The sequence below is a fragment of the Hibiscus syriacus genome, unplaced genomic scaffold (assembly GCF_006381635.1).
Source record: "Hibiscus syriacus cultivar Baekdansim isolate YM2019G1 unplaced genomic scaffold, ASM638163v2 tig00110478_pilon, whole genome shotgun sequence".
Classification (NCBI taxonomy): Eukaryota; Viridiplantae; Streptophyta; class Magnoliopsida; order Malvales; family Malvaceae; genus Hibiscus; species Hibiscus syriacus.
The window spans coordinates 115124-138978 of NW_024062755.1; the positions used below are offsets into that span (position 1 = coordinate 115124).

Consider the following 23855-nt stretch of genomic DNA (forward strand, 5'->3'; position numbering starts at 1 on the left):
ATTTTAATAATTATTAAAATATTTAAAATTCAATAATCTAACACATCGTTTGAGTATAATTAAGTGTACTTATTATTTACCCTTAATTTTAATGGAAAATAAATGATTGTGACATTGAATTTTGTATTTGTTGGAGGCGTAAATCTTTGACCCAAGCAACTAATATTTTTTATTAAATACACTAATAATCTTTTTAATTAATTTTGACTGGTCGTCATCCTACTTGGTCTATACCCAATTAGGTATTTATTTTTCTCTATTAACATTTTTTAAATAAAACCCAAATATAAATCGAACTAAAAAATCCCCCATTATATATGACATATTGAATTTGCTATAATATAGAAGATATTTTTTATTAATTTATTTCATTAAATATATTTTTTAAATATTATCCATAATACCTAATCATCAACTATAAATAGTCTTTTCATGTTAAAGTGATGGACAGTGAGATAATCATGGATATCATATTGACTTTGGTTTATTAATTGTGTGCGGTTGTTAGTGGCTTTACACTAGCCATGAAGTAATCAATAATTAAGAATATAATTCAAAGGTAATGAAAAATAAATCCTAGTTTAGTCGCATATATAGTGATCTTGAATTAATAATTTTATTTTATTAATTAACATGAAACTTTTCAATAAATTATCATATTTAATAATTTGATGATCAAAATTTTATAAATCGATAATATAAGGGGTTAAAAAATTGTAAATGAATAAAACTTTATTTATTTTTTAACTTAGCGAGCAAAAAGGAATATTTATGGAACGAAAATGTCCATTTCAATAATTTACCCTTAATTTTATAAGATCTTGCAAGTAAATATAATGAATCCCGTCCAGCTCAGTTGGTAGAACGCCATGCTCTTAAACTTGTGGTCGTGGGATTGAGTCTCACGGTGGGCAATTCATAATTCTGACTGCCGGAGGTCTTCCACAGAAGCTACTCTCAATCTGGCGTTAGGGTTAGCATACTATCTTACATCCCCTCACCCCATTACATATGAGAATAGAGCCAGCTAATTTATTAATTTAAATTTGTTTAATCATGGATTCAATTGTTTATTGATTTGATTATTTGATGTAGACATGTTAGTAGTGATTCTATTTAAATATATATATATTTAAAAATTATTGTTTGAGATATAATAATAAACTTTTAATCTTACAAATATCTTTCAAAGTTAACGTATATTATAAAATGTTAATATATCAAATAATTATATTATAAATTTATAATATGTATAAAAAATAAGTATATATTTAATTATTTTCAAATTTCTCTAGCCCATTTATTCTTTTGCTCCGTTAGAGTTTTTCTCTGTCTCAAATAAAAGAATTTTTATGATAAAGAATTTTTTAAATATCCATCAATTGGGCTTAATAGTAAAAGAGAATATTGATATTTATAAAAACTTTGAAATTAAGCAGCAACAACTATAAAATGTGTGTACATTATTAATAGATTAAAAAGTTCTAAATAAATATTACCTTGTAATTATTCAGATTATTAAAAATAAATCTTTTAATTATTTATTTAGGAGAATTATGTTACGATATTTGATTCAAACAATTATCATCCTATTATTTCCTTTTGTACTGTTTCATATATTTAATTTTCTTCTTTTCTCCTTTTCTCTTATCTATATCTCTAATTATATTTTTGCATCCAAGTTATGTTGTTTAATTTTGTTTAAGTCTTTTTTTTCGACGAGTAATAAATGATAGATGAATTCATCTAATGATTTTAATGGTTAAAACGAGTATTATTTTCGTTAAAGGTCTTTAGTTTAAGCAGTTGTGTCAGTAGAGTGTGCATGTTTTGTCAATGGCTATGAAATAATATGAACATATGTACCTTGTAATCATCCCAAACTATATAAAAAAAAGTCTCTCTGTTCTTATAGTACCTTTCACAATATTTTAATATTATTAAATTTATCGTCGTCTTTTCGAGTGGTTACTTGGATATCATATCGATCTACTCATATTTTAAAATATCAGATCGATTCTCTCGTATTAATAAATATTCACAATCACTCCAAATATATTACGCTTTAGTTGTAATAAAGTCTGCATCATCATTGTTATTGTTATATTATTGTATTAGTATAGATAATGCCTATCTTTCACCACCTATTTATTTGTACTTTTTTAATATTTTTTAATCGTCTTCTTATTATCTAGTGAATAATTAATATTAGTGAATGATTTTAATAAAATGACCTCAATGTGATTAGTTTATTTCAGATTTTGTAGATTTTTTGTTCGAGATTGTATTTTCATTTATTTAATAAAATTAAGTGTTATTATAAGTTAAGAATTAAATATATTTTCTAAGGGAATTTATTGTTGGTGTGAGACAATGGAAGCTAAAAGCAAGTCAACGCTAAAACATGACAATCATTCGTTGTGCGGTAGAAAATATGATTTCAGGATATGCAATCATTCTATCTGTCACTCTCTCTCTCTCTATTAACCGCAAATTGCAAAAGCACATTTCTTTTTCTCCTTGATCCGTACCTCATAGTTTCGAGTTTGAATCCATTTGTTGTAGACCAGTCCGATGTGATGAATTTCAAGCTCGGGTTATATTAGTTTAAGTTGCTATTTTTTTTTACGATTTCAAATTCGAATATAATTGAATGAAACATATTATCGAATTCGAGTTATAATCAACGACTCTAATCAAAATATTTGATAATATTTATAAAATAAAAATGGAAGATCTCCATAGCATCACATAAAGAAAGATGGGGACGGAAGGCATGGATGAAGCCAGCAACATGAAGGTGGTATTGAAACACTACGGTGACGTTTGGTTCGCTGGAATGTTTATGAGGGAATTGGAATATGCAAAGGAATTGAAATCAAATTCCATATCTTGTTTGGTTCGCAGACATGTCAGATGAATTTAATTTCAGTAATGTAAAATGACAGAATTCATTCTTATTATTTTTTTAGTTTGTTTTACAACTTATATATATATTATATAAAAAAATTAAAACATATTAAATCTTCACTTTATTGATTGATTATTCATTTCAATAAATTAAAAAATCATGCTAATAACATCATAAGTTAAAATTATCGCAATCAAAATATGCTAATAAGTTACCAAAAGATAGAGTAATATTTCGATACATTCCAATCGGAGTATGTTAATTAGTTACCAAAAAATATACCAAAAACTATTTTTATTTAATATATGAATTAGAAACCCGACCTGACACGACACAAAATATTAAAAAAATTATTTTTATTCAATAAAAACATTGACTTAATTGAAAAAATATATATATAGAGGGGTATTATTGTAATTATTCCTAAATATATAAGATAAAATTATATATATTTTCGGGTCGATCCGGTTTTTTTCACCCTAAACTCGAACCCAACCCGAATATCACACTTAAAAAACCCGACCCGACCTGAATATTACACTTAAAAACCCCGATCCGACTCGACCCGAATATCACACTTAAAAAACCGACCCGACCCGAACAAAATAAAGTTTCACCCGATCCGACCCGAATATATGAATTAGAAATCCGACCTGACCCGACATAATAAAAAATTATTTTTATTCAATAAAAACAGTGACTTAATTGAAAAAATATATATAGGAGGGTGTTATTGTAATTATTCCTAAATATATAAGGTAAATGTATATATATTTTCGGGTCGAGTATTTTTCACCATAAACTCGAACTCGATCCGACCCGAATATCACACTTAAAAAACCGACCTGACCCGACTAAAATAAAGTTTCACCCGACCCGACCCGAATATATGAATTAGAAACCCGAGCCGACCTGAAATAATAAAAAAATATTTTTATTCAATATATGAATAAGTTACCAAAAGATTAATGAGAGTAATATTGTCAAATTTCAATTCCCTCCAACAATTTTATCCATCATAATCTTAAAAGTCGGACTGACCAACGACGGGAAGATAAACAACTTATGGATGGAGACGTGCAACATTGGTGGAGGAAAACTATGATTTCAATGCCAAAGAAAAATAAAAAAAGGTTATTAAAAATGTATCCCTAAACTGTTTTATATTTACGAAAAGACTCATAATTAGCACTTTACTTAAAGTTTAGGGGTTAAAAATATAAATTTTTTTATTAATGTGTTATGTTAAATTAACAAATTTAACTTTCCAATGATTAAAACTTAATACAATGATAATGTAAGTGACCAAAACTTAATTTCTTTTTAATTTAGTGAGCAAAAGTGTAAAAAGATAAAAAGATAAGTGGTCATTAGAATAGTTTACCCATTAAACTAAGTGATGAAAAACTTTGTTTATCCTCTCTCTTTTTATTGACACCTAAACTTATTGTTCTGCTATTTGCTACCCATTCGGGAAGACTCCATGATGTGAACGTTTTTTCCATTCACGCGGGACAGATAATATAATAAGCTCAAGCCTCCGAATATGGACTCATCAATGATTCCGTTCTACAACATATCAAATTTGACTTTTTCTTTTCTTTTCTTTTCACATCACTATAAGATCACGGCATTTCTGCAAGCATCTTCACATTGAATTCTCAGTCTTCAATTTTCTTTTGTGTGTGGTTTCAAACAACAATGGCTGGTGTAGAATCGGTGAGGAACAAGCAGGTGGTTCTCAAGAACTATGTGAATGCCGGTTTACCAAAGAATCGGACATGGAGATAAAAGAAACCACCATTCATTTGGAAGTACCAGAGGGTACTAAAGATGCGATTTTAGTCAAGATCTCTACTTGTCTTGTGATCCTTCATGAGAAATCGCTTGAAGAATCTCCAAGGCTCGTATGTGGCGTCTTCCCAGATTGGCTCGGTGAGTTGGATAATTGCAATTTCACAATAATCTTTTTTTTTTCAGTTACCGATCTTTGCATGCATGTTTTGATGTTAACTTTTCTGGTAATTATTGGGTCGATTTGAAGTTTGGTTATCACAAGTCTAAGTTAATGTAGAGTCGTAGATCAATTTTCGTGAAAATGTTCATATATTGAATTTATAGGTTCTTTCAGATTATGTTTGTTGACTGTTAAAAAAATCTTAACCATCAACCATGGATGATGTATTAGAGGTGCAACAACAGTGAATTAGTGAATTGTGTTGGATGTTCAAGATTCAAGTACAATGCTTAGAGATAATTGTATTTAGATTTTCAGTGACCGAACCATAACAGCAGTCCTTGATGACTGAGCTCTCTCACATGCTCCAGATTCAAATGGAATGAGGGTTGGGCACGGGTATGAGTATGAGTATGAGTATGTGTATTTGTATATTCAAAATTTTCTCATAATTTTGGAGGAACATATTAATGTCGGAAATTGTGTCGGGTACTTTAGGTAAAAGGAAGAGTTGGAGGAACATAGTAAATTATGATTGTGCTGAGTACAAATGCTGCAGCTGAAACCGAGTTCCGATTCAATTTCGAATAATGGGAAGAAAAGAAAAGAAAAGGAACACGTGGTTTTTTTTATTCTACTCATATTACTTTGCCTTTAAATGTTGACATTGTCCGGCTGTAAGCGGTTATGGAGTGGCCAAAGTTGGATTCTACTCATTCGGGATACGAAAAGGGCGATCTCATTTGGGGGGTGATGGTTGGGATTTGGGAAGAGTATACTCTCATAACAGATACCGATACTGTGTTCAAAATTAAACACAGATGTTCCCCTTACCTACTATACAGGACTTCTTGGTAAGTCGAATTGCTAATTTGTGAAGATGGCATCAAACTATACAAAAGGAATGGCCTTTATTAGATATGTAGTCGTTTGTTACTTGGATTTGAGTGCGAGTGTCGAATACGGGTTATGTGTCCGACTCAGTTATATTCATTTTCATAATTTTTTCATGTGTTTGGAGGATCATATCCTCATCATACCCATGTCCGACAATGTGTCTGGCAGGAGTACTTTAAGCAAAACAAAGTTGGAACAACATTGCTGTAGCCACTGCACTAGCCTTGGAGAGTAAATCTCTACATAAACATAAGCAGTAATCTGTCTGAAATCGCTGACAAAAATATTGCATCATATTCTAAGCAAATCGTGCTAGCTTTTTCTTGTCACTGAAAATTGTTAGTTATATTGTGCTGTGAGGGATAGAACATCAAGGATACATATTGTCAGAGAACATAAACATGAGAAACTGAATAAAGTTGAGTCACATAGTTTAGTTCTTGCCACTTATTATCTGGGTTACATCCTATTTGTAATCCAGATTTAGTTATAGGCCCTGATATTATGTCACTACCAAGTGGAGCAAAACCTGTATGGTTGATAGGACGTGCAAACTAAGGAGTATATCTATTCAGTTTAGAACTTTTTTTTCCTGGCTCCATAATGTTTCTCTCCATCCAATTGCTCTTCATTTTGTCAATGTAGGTATGGCCGGTATGACTGCTTATGCTGGTTTTTACGAGATTTGCTCCCCTAAGAAGGGGGAGTATGTTTATGTATCAGCTGCATCTGGAGCAGTTGGTCAGCTTGTGGGCAATTTGCAAAACTTTTGGGCTGCTATGTTGTTGGAAGTGCTGGAAGCAAAGAGAAAGTATTCTGTTTTGTCATTTCTACCTTCATTTTGCTTTTTTCGCCTTTTTTTTATAAACATCTTCATAATTTCTTTATCAAAGGTTGATTTCTGAAGAATAAGCTCGTTTTGATGCGGCATTCAACTACAAGGAAAACCAGACCTGGACGCTGCTTGAAAAGGTCAGTACTACAATTCTCGAAGTATATCAGTAGTTGCTAACCAGACTGGCTCAATTCTCGAATTACATGATACATTTTACAACCTTAGTAACAGCAGTTCCTCCAATGCTGTAAAATTGTGGCTGGCTCTTTCCAGAAGGCATTGATATTTACTTTGAAAATGTCGGGGGAAAGATGCTCGATGCTGTGCTGGCCAACATGAGGGTCCATGGTCGTATTGCAGCATGTGGAATGATCTCACAGTACAACAATGAGTAGTTCGATGCAGTGCACAGCTGGATATATATTGTGCCGAAGGCGATTAGGATGCAAGGGTTTATCGTTACTCATTTCTATCACCTTTATCCGAAATATCTAAAAATGGTTTTACCTTAGATCAAAGAAGGGAATATTACATATGTTGAAGACAAAGCCGAAGGCCTTGAGAGCGCTCCAGCAGTTCCGGTTGGCCTCTTCACCGGTCGCAATGTTGGGAAACAGTTGTTGTAGTCTCCCATGATTGATGCAACCATACTGCACAACGGTGCTTGTGTAGTGTTTCTTTATTACTGAATGTTAAGGATAAATAAGCTGTCTGTAGTGTTAGACATGTCCGCATGATCGCATTTTAATGTTCGTGTTTATACGGGTTATGTTTGATAATTATCATGTTTGAATGGAAGGACTTTTAGAACATTTTACCCTCGTGTAAGTACTTAAGTACAAATATGCATTTTTATTGGAGGAATTGTCCAAGACTGAACCTGAAACCTGATATGTCAACCAGAACTAAAGTGATATACTTCAGTATTGAGCTCGATTATCAAATATGCATATCTATTGAAGCTTTTAGACAAAAATATAAAACTATGGAGTTGGAGAAATTTTTTTCACACATAGCTAGAATCTTTTCACTAGAACTTTGACTATGCAAACTTCCCTAAACTTGATTATTATCAAAATATTTAACCTTCTCACTAGAAAAAAGAAAATCCCAAAACACAAGTAGTATAAAAAAGCAAAATTCTCTTATCACACCAATAACTTGAAACTTCTTACAACTAATAGGAGAAAAGAATATCCATGAAGACATTTAAGAGTCTACACCCGACTCTCTCACCAGTGCTATACGTCCTGTTCGAGCAACCTAATACAGAGAAAGGAATGTTATTATATGAGTATGCATCAGATACGAGAATATGCAGTGACTTTTTTCTTTTAATTTTATCACATATTCGAAGAATTGTATCATATATCAATGTTCGAATATGCTTGAGGCAAATACTTGGCGAAATGAAGAGTCAGATTAACAGAGAGATTATCTGTGTAAGGTGATGCTATCTTTCTGTGAAGATTTTGCATGCAATACATGGAAGCCAAACGTTAATGATATATTAAAGAATAAGAAACGTCATTGTAAATTTCTTAAGAAATGGAAGACGAACCTCGCAGATACCATAAGACTCCAACAATCTCTGCAGTGCAACCATCTTGTCTAGATCTCCAGTAAGCTGGAACATGCATGAAAAAACAATGTCATAAAGAGGACCGGCAGTCGGAAAGTATAGTTACTAGAATGCAAAAATCACCCCGGCCTCAGACTACAGTTCACATGCAATAGGTGCTTATATTACTTGGACTCGGGATGGGTACGAGATAAAGGTAAATGCTCCATGTGGGTATGTTATAACTTTTCTAAGGTTTTATGCATATTTCGAGAATAATACCCCATATCATATGTTTGAATGTCCTAAAATACGGATGTCCAATGCAGATATTTTAGGGGAAATGACACAATGGATCTAAAGAAGGATGGTCTATGGAACATCCATCCGACTATCTTGCCGTCTTTTCATTCCGAAAACTAGCAAGGAAAGAAGGAAGATAGTGAACATGGGAGAAAGATTTCTGTGAAACCAGTGTCCTGGTTTTGCATTCTATCATATTGCGTATTTCTCATAATAATGTTAGCACAGGAACTGGTAATGTCCATCCATAAAATCACCTCTTATAAGATAAAAAGAAGCTAAAGGTGAGTATCTAAAACGAGTATGTGTTCAATAGGGGCATCTGTGTCTGAATATATATCTAGGGACTTCAGATACAGAATATCGCACAAAAGATCAACATCAAGGTGTCCAAATATTTACCTCGAGAGTGACAGTGTGATCAGAAACATTGACAGCCTTGGCCCTAAAAATGTTGGCAATGTCAAGGACATCTCTTCGAGTAGCGGGTATTCACAGCAATCTTTATCAACATTAATTCTCGTTCAGCAAAGGGCAAGGGTGTAAGATCTCGTACCTAAGAAGTGAATTCACTTTCAGCCATTATGTTCACTTACATATCATAAGAAAGAAACCTTCAATTATAAGACCAGAAAAGATATTTATGCAATGGATAATGTAGTGTTCATCAAACATGAAAATCAAAAGATAAAAAAATGTGAATTAATGTATCTTGTTTTCACCTTAAAGAACTTCCTTTCTACGTATAAGCAGCCAAATATGAGAATTTAGGATGAAGAGAATCATGAAGAGAATTTAGGATGGAAGTTAATCAGGAATAAACAAAAAATATAGATGCACATGTTGCCTGGATTCAGGTGTAAGAAATTCATAGTTTTGTAGTTGCTGCTCCAGCAAAATCTGAAAAATGCACCCTTCCAAATAATCTCACCTCATGCATATCTACTAGCTTGTAGAGTTGCTGCACTAATTTGCTAATTGATTCATCAGTACCAGGGATGACAGTTGTAATGCGAGAGAGCCCCTTGACTTCAAGCATGGATAAAGTATGAGATTGATGTCCACTTGTCTGAGACATATTAGCACAAATGGCAATGGTTTTAGGTTAAAAATACAATGAAATACTACAAGATGCATTTTAAATAAGGACAAGAATTGTGACTTGAGAAGAAATGCTAGCTCAGCATCAACAAGCTGGGCCAAAATCAAAACTAATATTGGCTTATAACTGGTTCTCCTTTTTTTACTAAATTCAGAAGCCGTAAAGCTCTTAGAGATTCTTTTCTTTAATGACAACATCAATCTTCTTGTTCATTTCCTATTGGAATAAAATAACTGAACTAAGCTCTGAGCGACTTTTATTTCTTTAAAGTTAAGGTTCCCTGAAAACACAAAAGTATTTTGAAATTAAGCAGCAGTGAAACTACATATATCATCATTTAAAGGAACACAGTAAGCAATACCATCTGTATTAGCTTGGAAGATATAAGAAAGTTCCAAGAGACGACTCATCTTATGCATGGGGGACAAGGTAGAATACAATTTTCATACTAGGAAAGAAATGACCGTTATTTTCTTCATGGATTATAATGAGTCCCAAAAATCTTCACTAAAATATCATATAATTATACATTTAGAGAAAGTTAAAAAAGACAAGAAGTTGAATGCAGGTGATTTACAAGGTAACTTCCTACTATGCTAGTAAATTTCTCCATTATAGTACCCTTTGGGACATAGAACCAACAGTGTTCTAAAACAAGAAATAAAATTTCAAAGTCAATTTACACGATTCTTATGAATCATTAATCTTCCGGTTCTCATGTATTCTTTAACAGCTAACAGAACATACAAATCACAATAATGGATATGTGAGTAAAAAAGAGTCTCCACACTCAACAACCAGCAATAAGAATTCTTATATCTTCATCAATGAGAACACCCCAATGAGCATCAAGAACCTGATTGATTGTAAAGCCATCAGGCGACTCCACTGGATAACATCCCCCTGCATAAGTAGAGAATACCGATTTTGGAGCATACGCAATGAAGTGGAATACAAAGAGAAATGCTTACCCCCCCCCCCCAAATAAACATCAGCCTCACTAACTACTGGTCTACCTCTGGCCCCTGCAAGAGGGTTAACAGGTGCTGTTTCTTCAAGATCAGGATATGAAGCCGCTGAAAATCGCCAAAATGGAGCAGATGCACCCATTTTTCCCCTTCTAAGAGCAATCTAATAGGAGATAGAGGACGAGCATATGAAATAACAGCGTTGGACTGATAAATGAAGTGCATTGATGGAAGACTAGTCAAGTACCAACTGGAAAAGTTCATCTAGTTTTTATAGGAAAGCTCATCACCTTTCCTGTTCTAGCAATTTCTTTGATCCCAAACTTGCTTAAATTTCTTTGCACAGCAACCATCTTGCCAGGATCTCCTGTTACCTGGGTTTAACACATGATATGTAACTTATGATTTAACATTGCAAGAATATAATTCAATCCCTACCCTACTTTTTCCAATAAAAAAAGTTGCTCTATCCAGTCACTAGCTGTCACGCACAGAGGAGAAGAGATAAGAATCGGAATAAGAGAATTGGGGAAATCAGAAAAAGGATTAAGGATTTAGAATTGAGAATGGATCTGACATGTTCTACAACCACTAAGGTTAGGAAACAACTTGCTTAATTGTTTATGTTGTTATATTTAGTACAACAAGAACTATCAGTTGTAGGGTAATTAGGGTACACTGTAATTATATAAACCATGTATCAGAGGAGGAGAAGGTATGTTTTTGATTAAATGAATTCTAAACTTCTTAAATCTTTTCTTTTCTCTCCTTAATTTCAATTCTCTCCCTTCTTCGTCTAATTTTCTTTTTTAATCTCCTAGGGTCATAACACTAGCTTTGAGGAATACTCACTTCAAGGGTAAAATCTAAATCAGTTGAATACTAATTTAATATTTATTATAATTTAAAAGTTATAAAAATTATACATATTTCAGTACATAAAATATATTTTTGATAAATATATTTACAAAATATCATAATTTGAATCTTGGACCGTTCTTATACAAGGGCACATTGAGGTGGGGGTAAAATCAAAACTTTATTTTATTACTGCTATCTTAGTAGGGCTGACAAATGAGGTGGTGCGACATATGTTTTTGCCTGTCTTATCTCAACCTAAAATTTAACATCTTTTATTTGATTTCAGTATGATTTTAACCTTAATACAATTTCATCTAATTTGATTTTAATTTGACGTAATGAAAATATATTTTATCAAATGATTCATATGGTTAAAAATAATAATATTATTTATAAAAATTTTAAATTCAAATAATTGTATTTACGAGATATATATACATCGATAATGACTGAAAAAGATCATCTACTATTATATTATTACAATAGTTTTATATTTTAAAAGAAAAACCATTAAAGCACCGAAAGAAACGTTACCCACAAGCATACAAAAAGTTGATGCAAAAGTAATGTAGAAAAAAAGAGTGAAGTAAGCATTTAGTACCTAAATTATTAGTTTTGATTTATTTTAGTATTTAAACTTTTAATTTTTTTAAAACAATACATAAAGTTTAAATTTTATTTTATTTTAATACTCTGCCATTAAGTTTTAAAGAAAATGAAAGTCTAGGTATCAAAACATGTTTAGTACCTAAATCATATTTATGTTTTAAAAAATTGAAAATTTAGGTACTGAAACGGATCAAAACCAATACTTTATGTACTAAACGCATTAAGTTTTTAACGACGAATATTAAAATAAAACAAAAAGAAAACTTTAAGTATGATTTTGAAAAAATTAAAAGTTTAAATATTAAAACAAATCAAAACTGATAATTTATGTAATAAATACAAAATTTACCCAAAAAAGAAGAATCGTTATCTATGATTTAGTCCTTGAATTATACTTATTTTATCAATTTTTTTTTTATTTTAACACTTAAATTATCATTTTGTCTTAATTTTTAAATTATGTCTTATCCTAAAAATCTAACGATATCAACAAATAACAATGAGTGATGTATTTTCTTTATGCATATCATAATGAAATTATTTGTCACTTATCACATTTTTATTGACTCACATTATTAGTTATTTTCAAGTAAATTTTAGGAGGACAGAGTGATAGTTTAATTTTAGGTAACAAAATGAAAACAATATTATTACATGGGGGCTAAATTGAATATTATGCCTTTTATTTTCATGAACGCCATTTTCGGTGATTTTCAGTTGAAACATTCATGGACACAGAATGAAGGGAAAAGGCAATGGTTTGTTGTATAAAACAAAAAAAAAAAAAAAACTAAACTTTCCACCATTTTCCCTCCTTTTTCTCATTCACCATTGTTTCCATGCGATTCCTTCGGATCTCAAATCATCTTCTTTCCCTCACCATCTCTTCCTTTACTTGTTCATCGTCATAATATCATTTTCCTCTTCCTCTGTTTCCATTATCGAGAGCCCCTGAGCTTAATTTTTTTTCTTTCTCATTTTGGCTCTCGATCTTACTTGGAGCCAAAAGAGAAGAATCTTTTGCACTTTGGGTTTTCTTTGATTATTATGTAACACACTATTCCCCTTGTTTTCCCATATTTCTCTCTTGATTTCCGGATTACCCTTTCCTTGTACTGCAATAGAAGAAGAAGAAGAAACAAAGATGACGATGGACAACTTAGCGTCGCAGCTGAAACGGGGGATCTCCCGGCAGTTTTCGACGGGGCCGTTGAAACGGACTCTGAGCCGTCAATTAACGCGCCAGGCGTCGCTTGACCCTCGGAGGAACAACCGACGGTTCAGCTTCGGCCGGCAATCGTCGTTGGACCCCATTCGGAGGAAAAGCATCGGGGGATGAGATGTCGGTGCCGGATAACCTCGACTCGACCATGCAGCTATTGTTCATGGCGTGTCGTGGGGATGTTAAAGGAGTGGAGGATTTGTTGAATGAAGGGATTGATGTTAATAGTATCGATCTTGATGGTCGTACTGCTTTGCATATCGCTGCTTGTGAAGGTCATGTTGAGGTTGTTAATCTTCTTCTTCAAAGGCAGGCTAATATTGATGCCCGTGATCGTTGGGGTAGCACGGTAGGCTTCTTCTTTAACACACACACACACACACACACATATTCCTTTTGAAGGAAAACGTGGGACTCTTTTTTGGATAAGCAATGTAAATATAGTTATTCTTACATGGCCAGGCAGCTGCTGATGCAAAGTACTATGGCAATGTAGAAGCGTATGAGATTTTGAAGGCCCGAGGAGCCAAAATTCCTGTAAGGCTGCAAATTATCTTCCTTTTCTCCCATCTATTTATCATTTTTGTTTTTTTTAATCAATGATTTATGTAATTAGTCCTGTATGAAGATTGTAATTTACATATCTGTCCTGATATTAGAAAACCAGGAAGACACCGATGACTGTTACTAACCCTCAAGAGGTGCCAGAGTACGAGCTCAACCCATTGGAGCTTCAAATTCGGAAGTCTGACGGTATTGCAAAGGTACGGTCCAATCTGAAAGAAGTCGGTTGATTTGCAGATAGTGTTCTGCATTTCATTCACTATGCTGTGAAATGATTAGAATTCTTCATGTTTGCAAGAGTAGAATACCTATATGATGCTTAAATGTTGACATTTCGTAAATCACGTTCCAGGGATCATACCAAGTGGCAAAATGGAATGGCACTAGGGTTTCTGTAAAGATATTAGACAAGGACAGCTATGCAGACCCTGAGAGCATGTATGACCTTACCTTGTTTCCTTTTAGATATGTGTTTGACTCATGTGAATGGCAACATCCGATTTGGTGCAGAGCCTAATACAGAAGTATATTTGTATCTCTTCTCTTAACAGAAATGCTTTCAAGTATGAGCTAACTTTACTAGAAAAAGTTCGACATCCAAATGTCATTCAATTTGTCGGAGCTGTTACGCAAAATATTCCCATGATGATTGTTTTAGATTATCATCCAAATGTAAGAATGTGTTTTTGAATTGTTGATCTGTCCATTTTATCAGTATATTTGCATGTTACTATGTAAAATGTAAATGCGTGAGCAGATAAACTGATACTAGGTAGGGGGAAAATATTAGGATATATGTAGCATTTCGACACCGGGACCGCTATGTTTTACATGTGTGGAGAAACAGTGTATCGAGTAAAGACATATGTTGTTCGGAGTTCTTAATAAATGGACTGAACCTCACAACCGTCTTTGGTCAATTAAGGATACAAACTTCATTTTCTTTCTCCTGCATTTATATATTAACGCTTCTGATATTTCGGATTCATTGTACATAGTTTCATTCAGTTTGGTTCTACACCAAAGAGTAGTTTTAGCAGCAAAATTGTTTTTTTTCCCTAGAGAAAGACACCACTTTAACATTACTAAGGTGATGATCCTCATTTCAGGGTGACTTGGGAAGCTACCTTCAAAAGAAAGGGCGTCTATCACTATCCAAAGTTTTAAGATTTGCTCTTGACATTGCCAGGTTTAGTTCATATTTCAATAATATATTGCCATAGCATCGCTTTTTAAGCACCTTTAGTCCTATTTTTCACCTATGCAAGGCTCAAACGATAACGTTCTGGTTATGCTTCTCGTTCTTCTATCCTACGTTTATCTTATTCTGGTCTTTTATGTCTCTTCGTTCTTCACTTTATGACCTTATATTTTCTTGATATCAGGGGAATGAATTACCTTCATGAATGTAAACAAGATCCTATCATCCACTGCAACTTACAGCCAAAGTAAGGGAACCACTCTAGAAGTTAAAATAAGGGCTGAAATTTTTTAATCTAGTTGTGATGAACTGTCCTTTAATATTTGAAATTTTAAGGTGCCAGAAATATTTTGCTGGATAGTGGTGGTAAGTTGAAGATAGCCGGTTTTGGTTTGCTGAGATTGTTGAAATTATCAGCCGACAAGGTGAAATTAGCATGTCCAGATGAACAACTCGATCCATCAAGTATGTGACTAAAAGACTTTCTTCTGTTTTTTCAATGCCTTCAGTACAAGTAAATACATGTAGGCTTTCGGATAACGGTTGAACCGATAACGATTTGGTATTTTCATTGTAGATATATATATGGCACCTGAGATTCAAAAAAACATGATATTAGATCGAAGTGCTGATGCATATTCTTTTGGTGTTATGCTATATGAGGTACATGGTCTCCTAAAAATTCCTCCATTGTGACTATTTCATCTGTAATACTATCTATGCGTCAAAAGAGTTAATGCCTGTCCTGTTTTGTTCCTATATGAGTTCAGATGACAGAAGGAGTGCCTTTTCATCCTAAGCCGACCGAAGAGGCTGTGAAATTGATGTGTTTCGAACAAAAGAGACCACCACTCAAAACCAAATTGAAAAGTTATCCCCCAGAATTAAGAGAGTAAGTCCAGGATTCGAGATCAAGAATAGGATTATATACTTGCTAACGCTCTAAGCTTGACTTCCATTACTGTATGAACAGGCTTATTGCAGAATGCTGGGATCCAGAACCTCTTGTAAGACCGACTTTTTCAGAAATCATTGTTCGATTAGACAAGATAGTTACCAGTAGCGCAAAACAAGGGTGGTGGAAAGAGACATTCAAGCTTCCTTGGTATGCTTCCGTTAACCGGTAGTTCGTATGTTACGCATGAATGAGATGTTATTGGAGTACCCTGACATATCATGAACTCAAATTCTCTCAAGGCTTTCCTTTTTCATTTCAAATACTGTTACAATCTATGTTCCTCAGACTCGGATTAATGACATATATATCAGAATCTGCTGAAGACCTCCACTGCTCTTAAGCCTCGGAGTTGTGACCACCAGAGTGAGACAACAGAGAACATTATATTTTACCTGTGATTCTTTGCAGGAAATAAGGGGAAGGTTTAGTTAATTCGGAAGAGAGGAAACCGGATGAAGATTCCGAGGGAGGATCTGAGTTCGAGCTCGAGTGTTTGAAAGGTTCATCTTCAAGAATGCATGTTATAGTAATACTTTGAGTTGAACAAAGTACAAAATCATGCTGGCAATGAAAGAAGAAAGAAAAATGATGAATTCGCCGGTCCCTTTCTTTGTTTTGTTTGATGTGTAAGAGAGCTTACAAATGGGAAAGAACATAATATAAATCCAAAGAAGTATTACTCGTATTATAAAGAGACTAAATTGCTAGTAATTTGGAATTCATAGCATTACTCGTATTATAGTTAAGAGTGAACAAAACTTAATTTAACTCAAAAGATTAGTCCAGAGTTGCATTAATGCCAAATACACTTTTTATGTTTGACCATTCGTCATTAGAAAAATTGATACCAAAATATTTAAATTTGGATACCCATTCTTCTCGTATGATTAGTTCTTCATGAAACTTACTTAAAATCGACGAAATTAAACATAAAAAAATCTACCATACTTTAGATGTATGGAGACTATTAGATTTATGGGATTTTTAGGTGTTTGTTAAAAAAATTTGAACGGTGAAGAACATTATTTCGAGGAGACGAACAACATACCTCAAAATTAACTTCATCGGTCGATCATTGAAAGGTATTGAAGTATTAATACGTTGAAATGGATTTTCTTCAATTTTGAGTGGGAAGAAAGAGGAGTGAAATACGAACGTTTTGGTGATGATCTTGTTGTGACATATGACCGATGAATGGCAGTGCTTGGCTGCCGGCGACGGTCGAAAAGTGTAGTGGTAAAAAAGAAAATTATTTAAAAGTTCAGTGGCAAAATTGATACACCTTAAAAGTTTAATGTCTAATACGATATCGTTTTAAGCGTCCGAATAACCGTACCAAAACGACGTCGTTTTGGTGTGGCATCAACAACCGTTAGCCATGTCATCGTCTAGTTAGTGACTTAACGACGAAGTAAAAAATTGAATGTAAAACTAAAGTTCATAATTATAATTTGTGAAATTAAAAAATCAGTGGTATAAACGAATCAACGGACAAAGTTTAATGGCATCTGACATAGTTTACCCTTTTAAATATTATTAGTTAATTAAAAAAATCTATTTTAATTCATATCAATGAGATGTAAATACGAAGAGATACAGTACAATGACTTGTAATAGGTTTTAACTCTTTCGAAAATATTATCGGTACAATAATAATTATACGATTGCCATTCAGGACACAATAAAACCACAATGCAATCTTTATAAAAAATATATTTAATATCGCCTTATCTTGCTAAATAAGAAAATGTGATAATAAAATCATCAGGTAGACTCTTGACAAAATATATTTAATATATTTTATTTATTTGATTATATTGAGCAATTTTAGTGACAAAAGAAAGTCTTATTTTTTTACAGGTCTTATGTTTCAACAACTGCATTTGGATGATGTGTATGCGGTATCAATGACTAAAAAAATATATAATATATATTATTTTATAATCACCCAATATAATTTTAAAAGAAAAATATTTCATTTACTTTAACATGTTTGGTGTCTTAGGTGATATACAAGGATGAACTATGAAAAGAGTGACAGGTCGTTATTTGCTTAAATTATCATATATTTTTATTAATAATTTATTTTTATTTTCTTAAATTTTATAAATCCATTTTTTTTATAAATTTGATCTTTAATGTAATATCCTGCATTTATATTGATAATATGAGTTTTGATTTGCAATAAGTGTTGATTTTAGCACAGCGATGTGAGTTGTGATAAGCAATAAAAAAATAACAAAAATAATTCAGTTCGTAATTGATTTGATTGAATCAATTCGAGTTTTCGTTTTTTCTTATTTTCTTCTAAGCGTGATAAATAAAACATAGAGAAATCTATTTGAATTTTGATTAAAATATGTTATAATAATTGATGTTTGATTTATTAATTAATTATTTAATGTATTACATAAATTTTATTATAAAATGATATTATCAATTCAATTTTTTTACTCATAATGACAATTTCAAATTTGAGATATTAACAGTACATTAAATCAATAAATTGAGAATAAAAGTTTATTTATCTTTTATATTTTATCAATTAATATATGAACGATATAAGAGATTCCCAACCAAATTGAAACTTTAACTTAAAATAATTTTTTTATAATTAAACCATAATCTGGCTTGATTTAATCGGATTATCAGATCATATTTAATTAAATTTAAACTTGAACTTAAGAATTTTATCGAAATTCAGCTACAATTCGATGTGATCATTGCACTCTTAATAATGACATGATTATAGAACTATGGTTGGAGTTGGGATTTAGGAACATGGTCCTTGCAAGTAAGTTGAGTTATGAATTCAATTATGTTGTTGTCTGAGCTTCCACCTCCATTAACTGCCTCTATTGCCAGTTTCTTCCACTTGGACGCGTTCCTTTTGATATCTTCACTTCGATCTCCTTCCATAACTTCCCTTATACACCTCTCTATCTCTTCTTTGCGGATGATTCCTTTTGCATCCACCTCGGCTCTGATTCCCACGTGCCAGACATCGGCAATGAATTTAACATTCGTGGTTTGATCTATCCACTGAGGCACTTTAACCATTGGAACCCCTGAGCTCAATCCTTCCTGCGTCGAGTTCCAACCGCAATGACTCACGAAACGACCCACCGTCTCGTGAGCCAACACTTGTACTCGAGGACTCCATGAAACAACAAGCCCTTTCTCTGAAGTTTCTTCTATGAAATTGGGCGGAATCTTTTTCCGTTCGGTTTCTCTGACGACCCATAAGAAATTTTTGTCGCTTCTCTTTAAACCCATTGCTAACTCCTCCATTCGATCCTCTACTAGGGATGCCAAGCTTCCAAATGATACGTAAACCACCGAATCGGTTTGCTTAGAGTTCAACCATTTCACACAAATGTCGATCTCAGGATTGAACAAGTGAATAACATAATCATTATCTTCTTCTACCTTTGTCTAAGTACTTACAAGGAATCGTGGGTCCAATTGTCTTGATTGGCCTCTGGCTTCTCATCCACTTTACAACCTGATTTACAATTTCATTTACCTATTTTAGATATATTTCACATCGTATTTCACAGTCTCAAACAACACTAGATAAGGTCATTGCACAGGAGTTCCTCTCGGATACATCAGGGCATGAAAAATAGGCAGAAGTTTACGGTGGTCTGTCGACTCATCAGTTACAAACTGTCGGTACAAGAAAATCGTAAGGTTAGAATATTTAGAAGTAGATTACATTTTTATAATTCTCCATGTAAGCTCCTTCGTCATGTGAAACGCCCACATCCAACTCTAACAAATTCAGTTGTCCTTCTAACTATTGGGCCCTTCATGACAAACAGATACATAATGAAGTCGAGGATAATCACTAGCAAACCATAAAGTAACATTATAATTTAACACTGCCCATTTTGCTAGTTCATGAGCTGCTCGGTTAGCTTCTCTTGGAGCGTAGTCCACGGTGAGAAGCGGGGAGTCGGCCAGTACTGTTCGAGCAGTTGAGAGGTGAATTCCCAGAACGGAAAGATCAGCCTCTTTGGAGCGAAGTCTGTTGATTACAGCAAGAGATTCACCCTCTATGGTCACCTTAGTCCAGTCGTTCTCCTTAGCCATTTCAATTCCTACTCGAAAAGCTTCAGCCTCAGTCAGTTCAGCTGTGAGTGTTCCGCTAAGTTTCCGAGCATGCCCTCCCACCACCACGCCGTTGTGATCCCGAGCGATGACACCAATTGCCGCTTGTCCAGTATTAGCGATAAAAGCGCCATCAACATTAATTTTGAAGCAATCAAAATCTGATTTTCTCCAAAGCTTGACTGTAGTTCTCTGTGTGGAGGAGGCGGTTCTGTTCCATGAGCTCGCAGCAGAATTGAAATTAGCACTCAGGAGCCAGGCAGCTTCCACCACCGCTATCGCCGGTTGGAAAACATCTGAGTGCACTTTTTTGTTTCTTCGGTTCCATATATTCCACAGCAGTAGCATCAGTTTGGAGAAGCATTCTTCAGTCATATTTGAAGCCTCCGCCTCGATCCAAGCCTTGCAAGAGAGAAACTCGCCTGAATAGCAGCGTTGGTCCAAACCTGACTGTTGCAAAACCTCCCTCGTTTTCGTGCAGTCTTTAAAAGCATGAAGCAACGTTTCTTGTTGTTATACATTGAAGTATTGAGTTTGAGCACTACATGTGTCAGGGATATGAATATTCATTATCAAAGATTTAAAGTCTTTTGTTCCATTTTAGACATTTGTCTTTAAACATTAACAGTAATATTGACATATCATAATAATATAATATCATATCATCATTAAAAATATTAAAAAATATATTATATCAATAATTCTGTTTATTTTTCAAAGATATAAGACTAAAACATAATAAAAATATAATGATAGCATTTTTTTTTTTACACTATGAAGGTTAAACTACATCCTACGCACTAGAGTCTCAACATGTCTTCTCCTTTGGCATCAGCAAGCAGCAGGTGGGTTTTATTCCTCCGAAGGATCCTTTAGAATTTTCACATCATTGGCTTGTTCTATTACCATCTTCATCAGATGATCTGCATATTTGTTACATTCACGCCAAATTTATCTAACCTCGCTTATCCTTCTTTACGTAATTCTTTGCAATCTTTTATTAGAACATTTTCCGGACGTTTCTCCATCAGGTTGCAGAAAATTACAATTTCTAAAGCGTTTGATTGTTGATTTCACTTCTTGTTCCTCCTCTCTTAGTTCAAGTGACATTTTCTTCACAATCTATGGACATTACAATATATATATATATATATATATATATATATATATAAACTAATTCAACCTTAATTCCTTTCTCATAATCAATTAAATATTTAAATATTAAAAATTAATCAAATGTGAACCTTTTATCTACAAAAATCTGAATATAACACAGATATCATAAAGTTTATATGAAAACATAGGATTTGAAGAAGGGGTTTACTTTGATTTGCTCCTCTATACCACTTTTGACACTAAAGGGGTTGAAAATGTAGGGTTTTTCTGCAGAATGAGCCAAAGCTTTCTGCTTCCTAACAGAAATTCCTAATCTGCCATAGCCATCATTAAAATTAAGAAGAATTAGGAGAAAAAATTAAGAAGTAATAATTATTATTATTATTATCTTACAAATGCTTCTACAGGTGAGTTGCTTAGACCAAGATCATTGGCTCTGTGCTGCCTTCTACCCATCTCTTTTATCAGCTTCCTTTCTATACCTAAATTATTACTTCCATGTGAAATCCAGCTTTGAAAGCCCTGCAGACATCTCTCAACTATTTAGAGATTAATTCATCAACCTTAAAAGCAAGAGAAGTGTTTTTTCCATCATTAAAATTAAGAAGAATTAGGAGAAAAAATTAAGAAGTAATAATTATTATTATTATTATCTTACAAATGCTTCTACAGGTGAGTTGCTTAGACCAAGATCATTGGCTCTGTGCTGCCTTCTACCCATCTCTTTTATCAGCTTCCTTTCTATACCTAAATTATTACTTCCATGTGAAATCCAGCTTTGAAAGCCCTGCAGACATCTCTCAACTATTTAGAGATTAATTCATCAACCTTAAAAGCAAGAGAAGTGTTTTTTCCATCATTAAAATTAAGAAGAATTAGGAGAAAAAATTAAGAAGTTTTAAGGATGCACAAATAATCAAAAGTTTTAAGGATATCCGAGAATAATTACCGTTATTCCCTCGAATAAAAGCATCGCCGTATTTGTTTTTCAGCTGTCCATTGACATATTCTTCCGTTTGCTCCATGGCTATGTTCATATACCCGTCCAGGCAAGCTAGAATGCCTGCAAATGAGGAAGGAATATTAAGGGTGTGAAAATCCAAGACAAAGGAAATTTAGTGAATCTAAAACAGAATAACTATCTGCTATATTTTGCTTTTATTTTTTCATTTTTTTCTTGAAACACTCATGTTAGACGCATATCAAAACTCGTGCATGGGGATATGACCCTTTGGACATCTCCCAAACCCACATTGAACACATACCCAAGTTGGATACACTCAAGTCTGAGTAACATAGACCACCAGCATGAGAAAAAGTGTAAAACCATGATGTTTATATGAATGTAACCGGTACTCGTTTCCCTTTCCGAGAGTTTGAGCTAAGGTCTACACATGCAAGAAAGAGAGAATGCATGATCGAAACTCGGGCATGGGACATGACCATTGGAAGATCTCTCAATTAAACTTAAGAACTTATAGAAGATATTGAGCAAACTGACATCGGACACATACCCATATCCGACACACTAAAGTCAGAGTAGCATAGGCCATCTACACGAGAAAAAGTGTACAATAAAACCATGATGTTTATACGAAAGTATCGGTTATCGTTTCCCTTTCCTAGAGCTTGAGCTAAGCTCTACACATACATGCATAAAAGAGAGAACTTCCTGGAATAAACAAAGCCAAACAAGATGTCAATGCAAATCTATCTCCAGCAACAAACACTTTCGAAGATATTCCATCTTTAACTTAATCCAGCACATTAACAACAATAATCGAACATAAAAATCCAAAAGAAAATGGACAAACAAATCTAATATAAAAAAGGAACAGAAACATAAACAGATGAAACAATCACAAAGCGAAAGAGCATATGCTCAGAGAGCAACCTCTATAATCAACGCCGGAATTCAGTTTCACGACAACCGGCCGACCACGAATCGACTTAAGGAAATCAGCAGGTGTTTTTGCAGTCGTTGACCCTTTCTCTCCTGTTGTACTCATCTTCCTCACTGGAATTAAAGAAAGCGATTAGTAGAATATAACCCTAGAAACAAGAAGAAAGTTGTATTCAATTAAACCAATCGTGCTCATGAATCCTGTGTAAAGAGCATACCTTCTGCAGTGATTTGATCAGTTCGATAGAAATTCGTTGCAAGGGAAATTGGTGTGGAGTATAAATTTGCTTTCCAATTTGGAGGATCTGGAGTAGACGAGTAGTTACGAGAGCGGGTCGTTTAAATTACGAACCCTAGCTATTCATTAAATTACATTTACAACCTTCAACTTTTTCATCTTTTCAATTATCGCCTTACAGATTTTTGGGATTTGAGAATATATATCCTCCAAGTGTCATGAGCGGATCGGTTTTTTCTAATAATCTAAGTGATTGTAAAATAATATATATTAAGAAATTTTTAATTAATTGATAATATATACACATTCTACACACGTAATTACTCGAATCAAAATCTTTAATAAAAATAATATCCTATTTTACCATTAACATTATTTGCTAATTTCATGAAGAGAACGATTTTTATTATTTCATTGTCGTACTTTATGGGATCTCCAAACTTGGTTAACTTTTGAACTTAAAGGATATTATCAATCGGTCTATATAACAAGTAATAAATATATTTTAAAAAATAAAATACGAGTAAATTATAAAT

The 23855-nt window shown here is 33.3% G+C and overlaps 1 protein-coding gene and 4 pseudogenes across 2 annotated transcripts; 2 read left to right on the top strand and 3 right to left on the bottom strand.

The window, feature by feature from the left end:
* The first annotated feature begins 4612 nt into the window (after positions 1-4612).
* LOC120128256 lies at positions 4613-6711 on the top strand (annotated as a pseudogene).
* An 872-nt stretch (positions 6712-7583) lies between these two features.
* On the bottom strand, positions 7584-10996 carry LOC120128255 (annotated as a pseudogene).
* A 1738-nt stretch (positions 10997-12734) lies between these two features.
* On the top strand, positions 12735-16619 carry LOC120128253 (annotated as a pseudogene).
* Positions 16620-18703: 2084 nt separating this feature from the next.
* Positions 18704-21899, bottom strand: LOC120128332 (annotated as a pseudogene).
* Positions 21837-23438, bottom strand: LOC120128202 (sm-like protein LSM36B). 2 transcript variants are annotated; one of them, XM_039145939.1, is made up of 4 exons: positions 23300-23438; positions 23073-23195; positions 22128-22241; positions 21837-21965 (listed from the first exon to the last, which is right to left on the bottom strand). In XM_039145939.1, exons 2-4 carry the CDS (start codon positions 23185-23187, stop codon positions 21934-21936), a joined length of 261 nt encoding a protein of 86 aa, XP_039001870.1. In that variant the 5' UTR covers positions 23188-23195; positions 23300-23438; the 3' UTR covers positions 21837-21933. The 2 variants fall into 2 exon arrangements, with proteins under 2 accessions (XP_039001870.1, XP_039001869.1); XM_039145938.1 differs by having other exon boundaries at positions 23073-23233; positions 23316-23416.
* Positions 23439-23855: the final 417 nt, after the last annotated feature.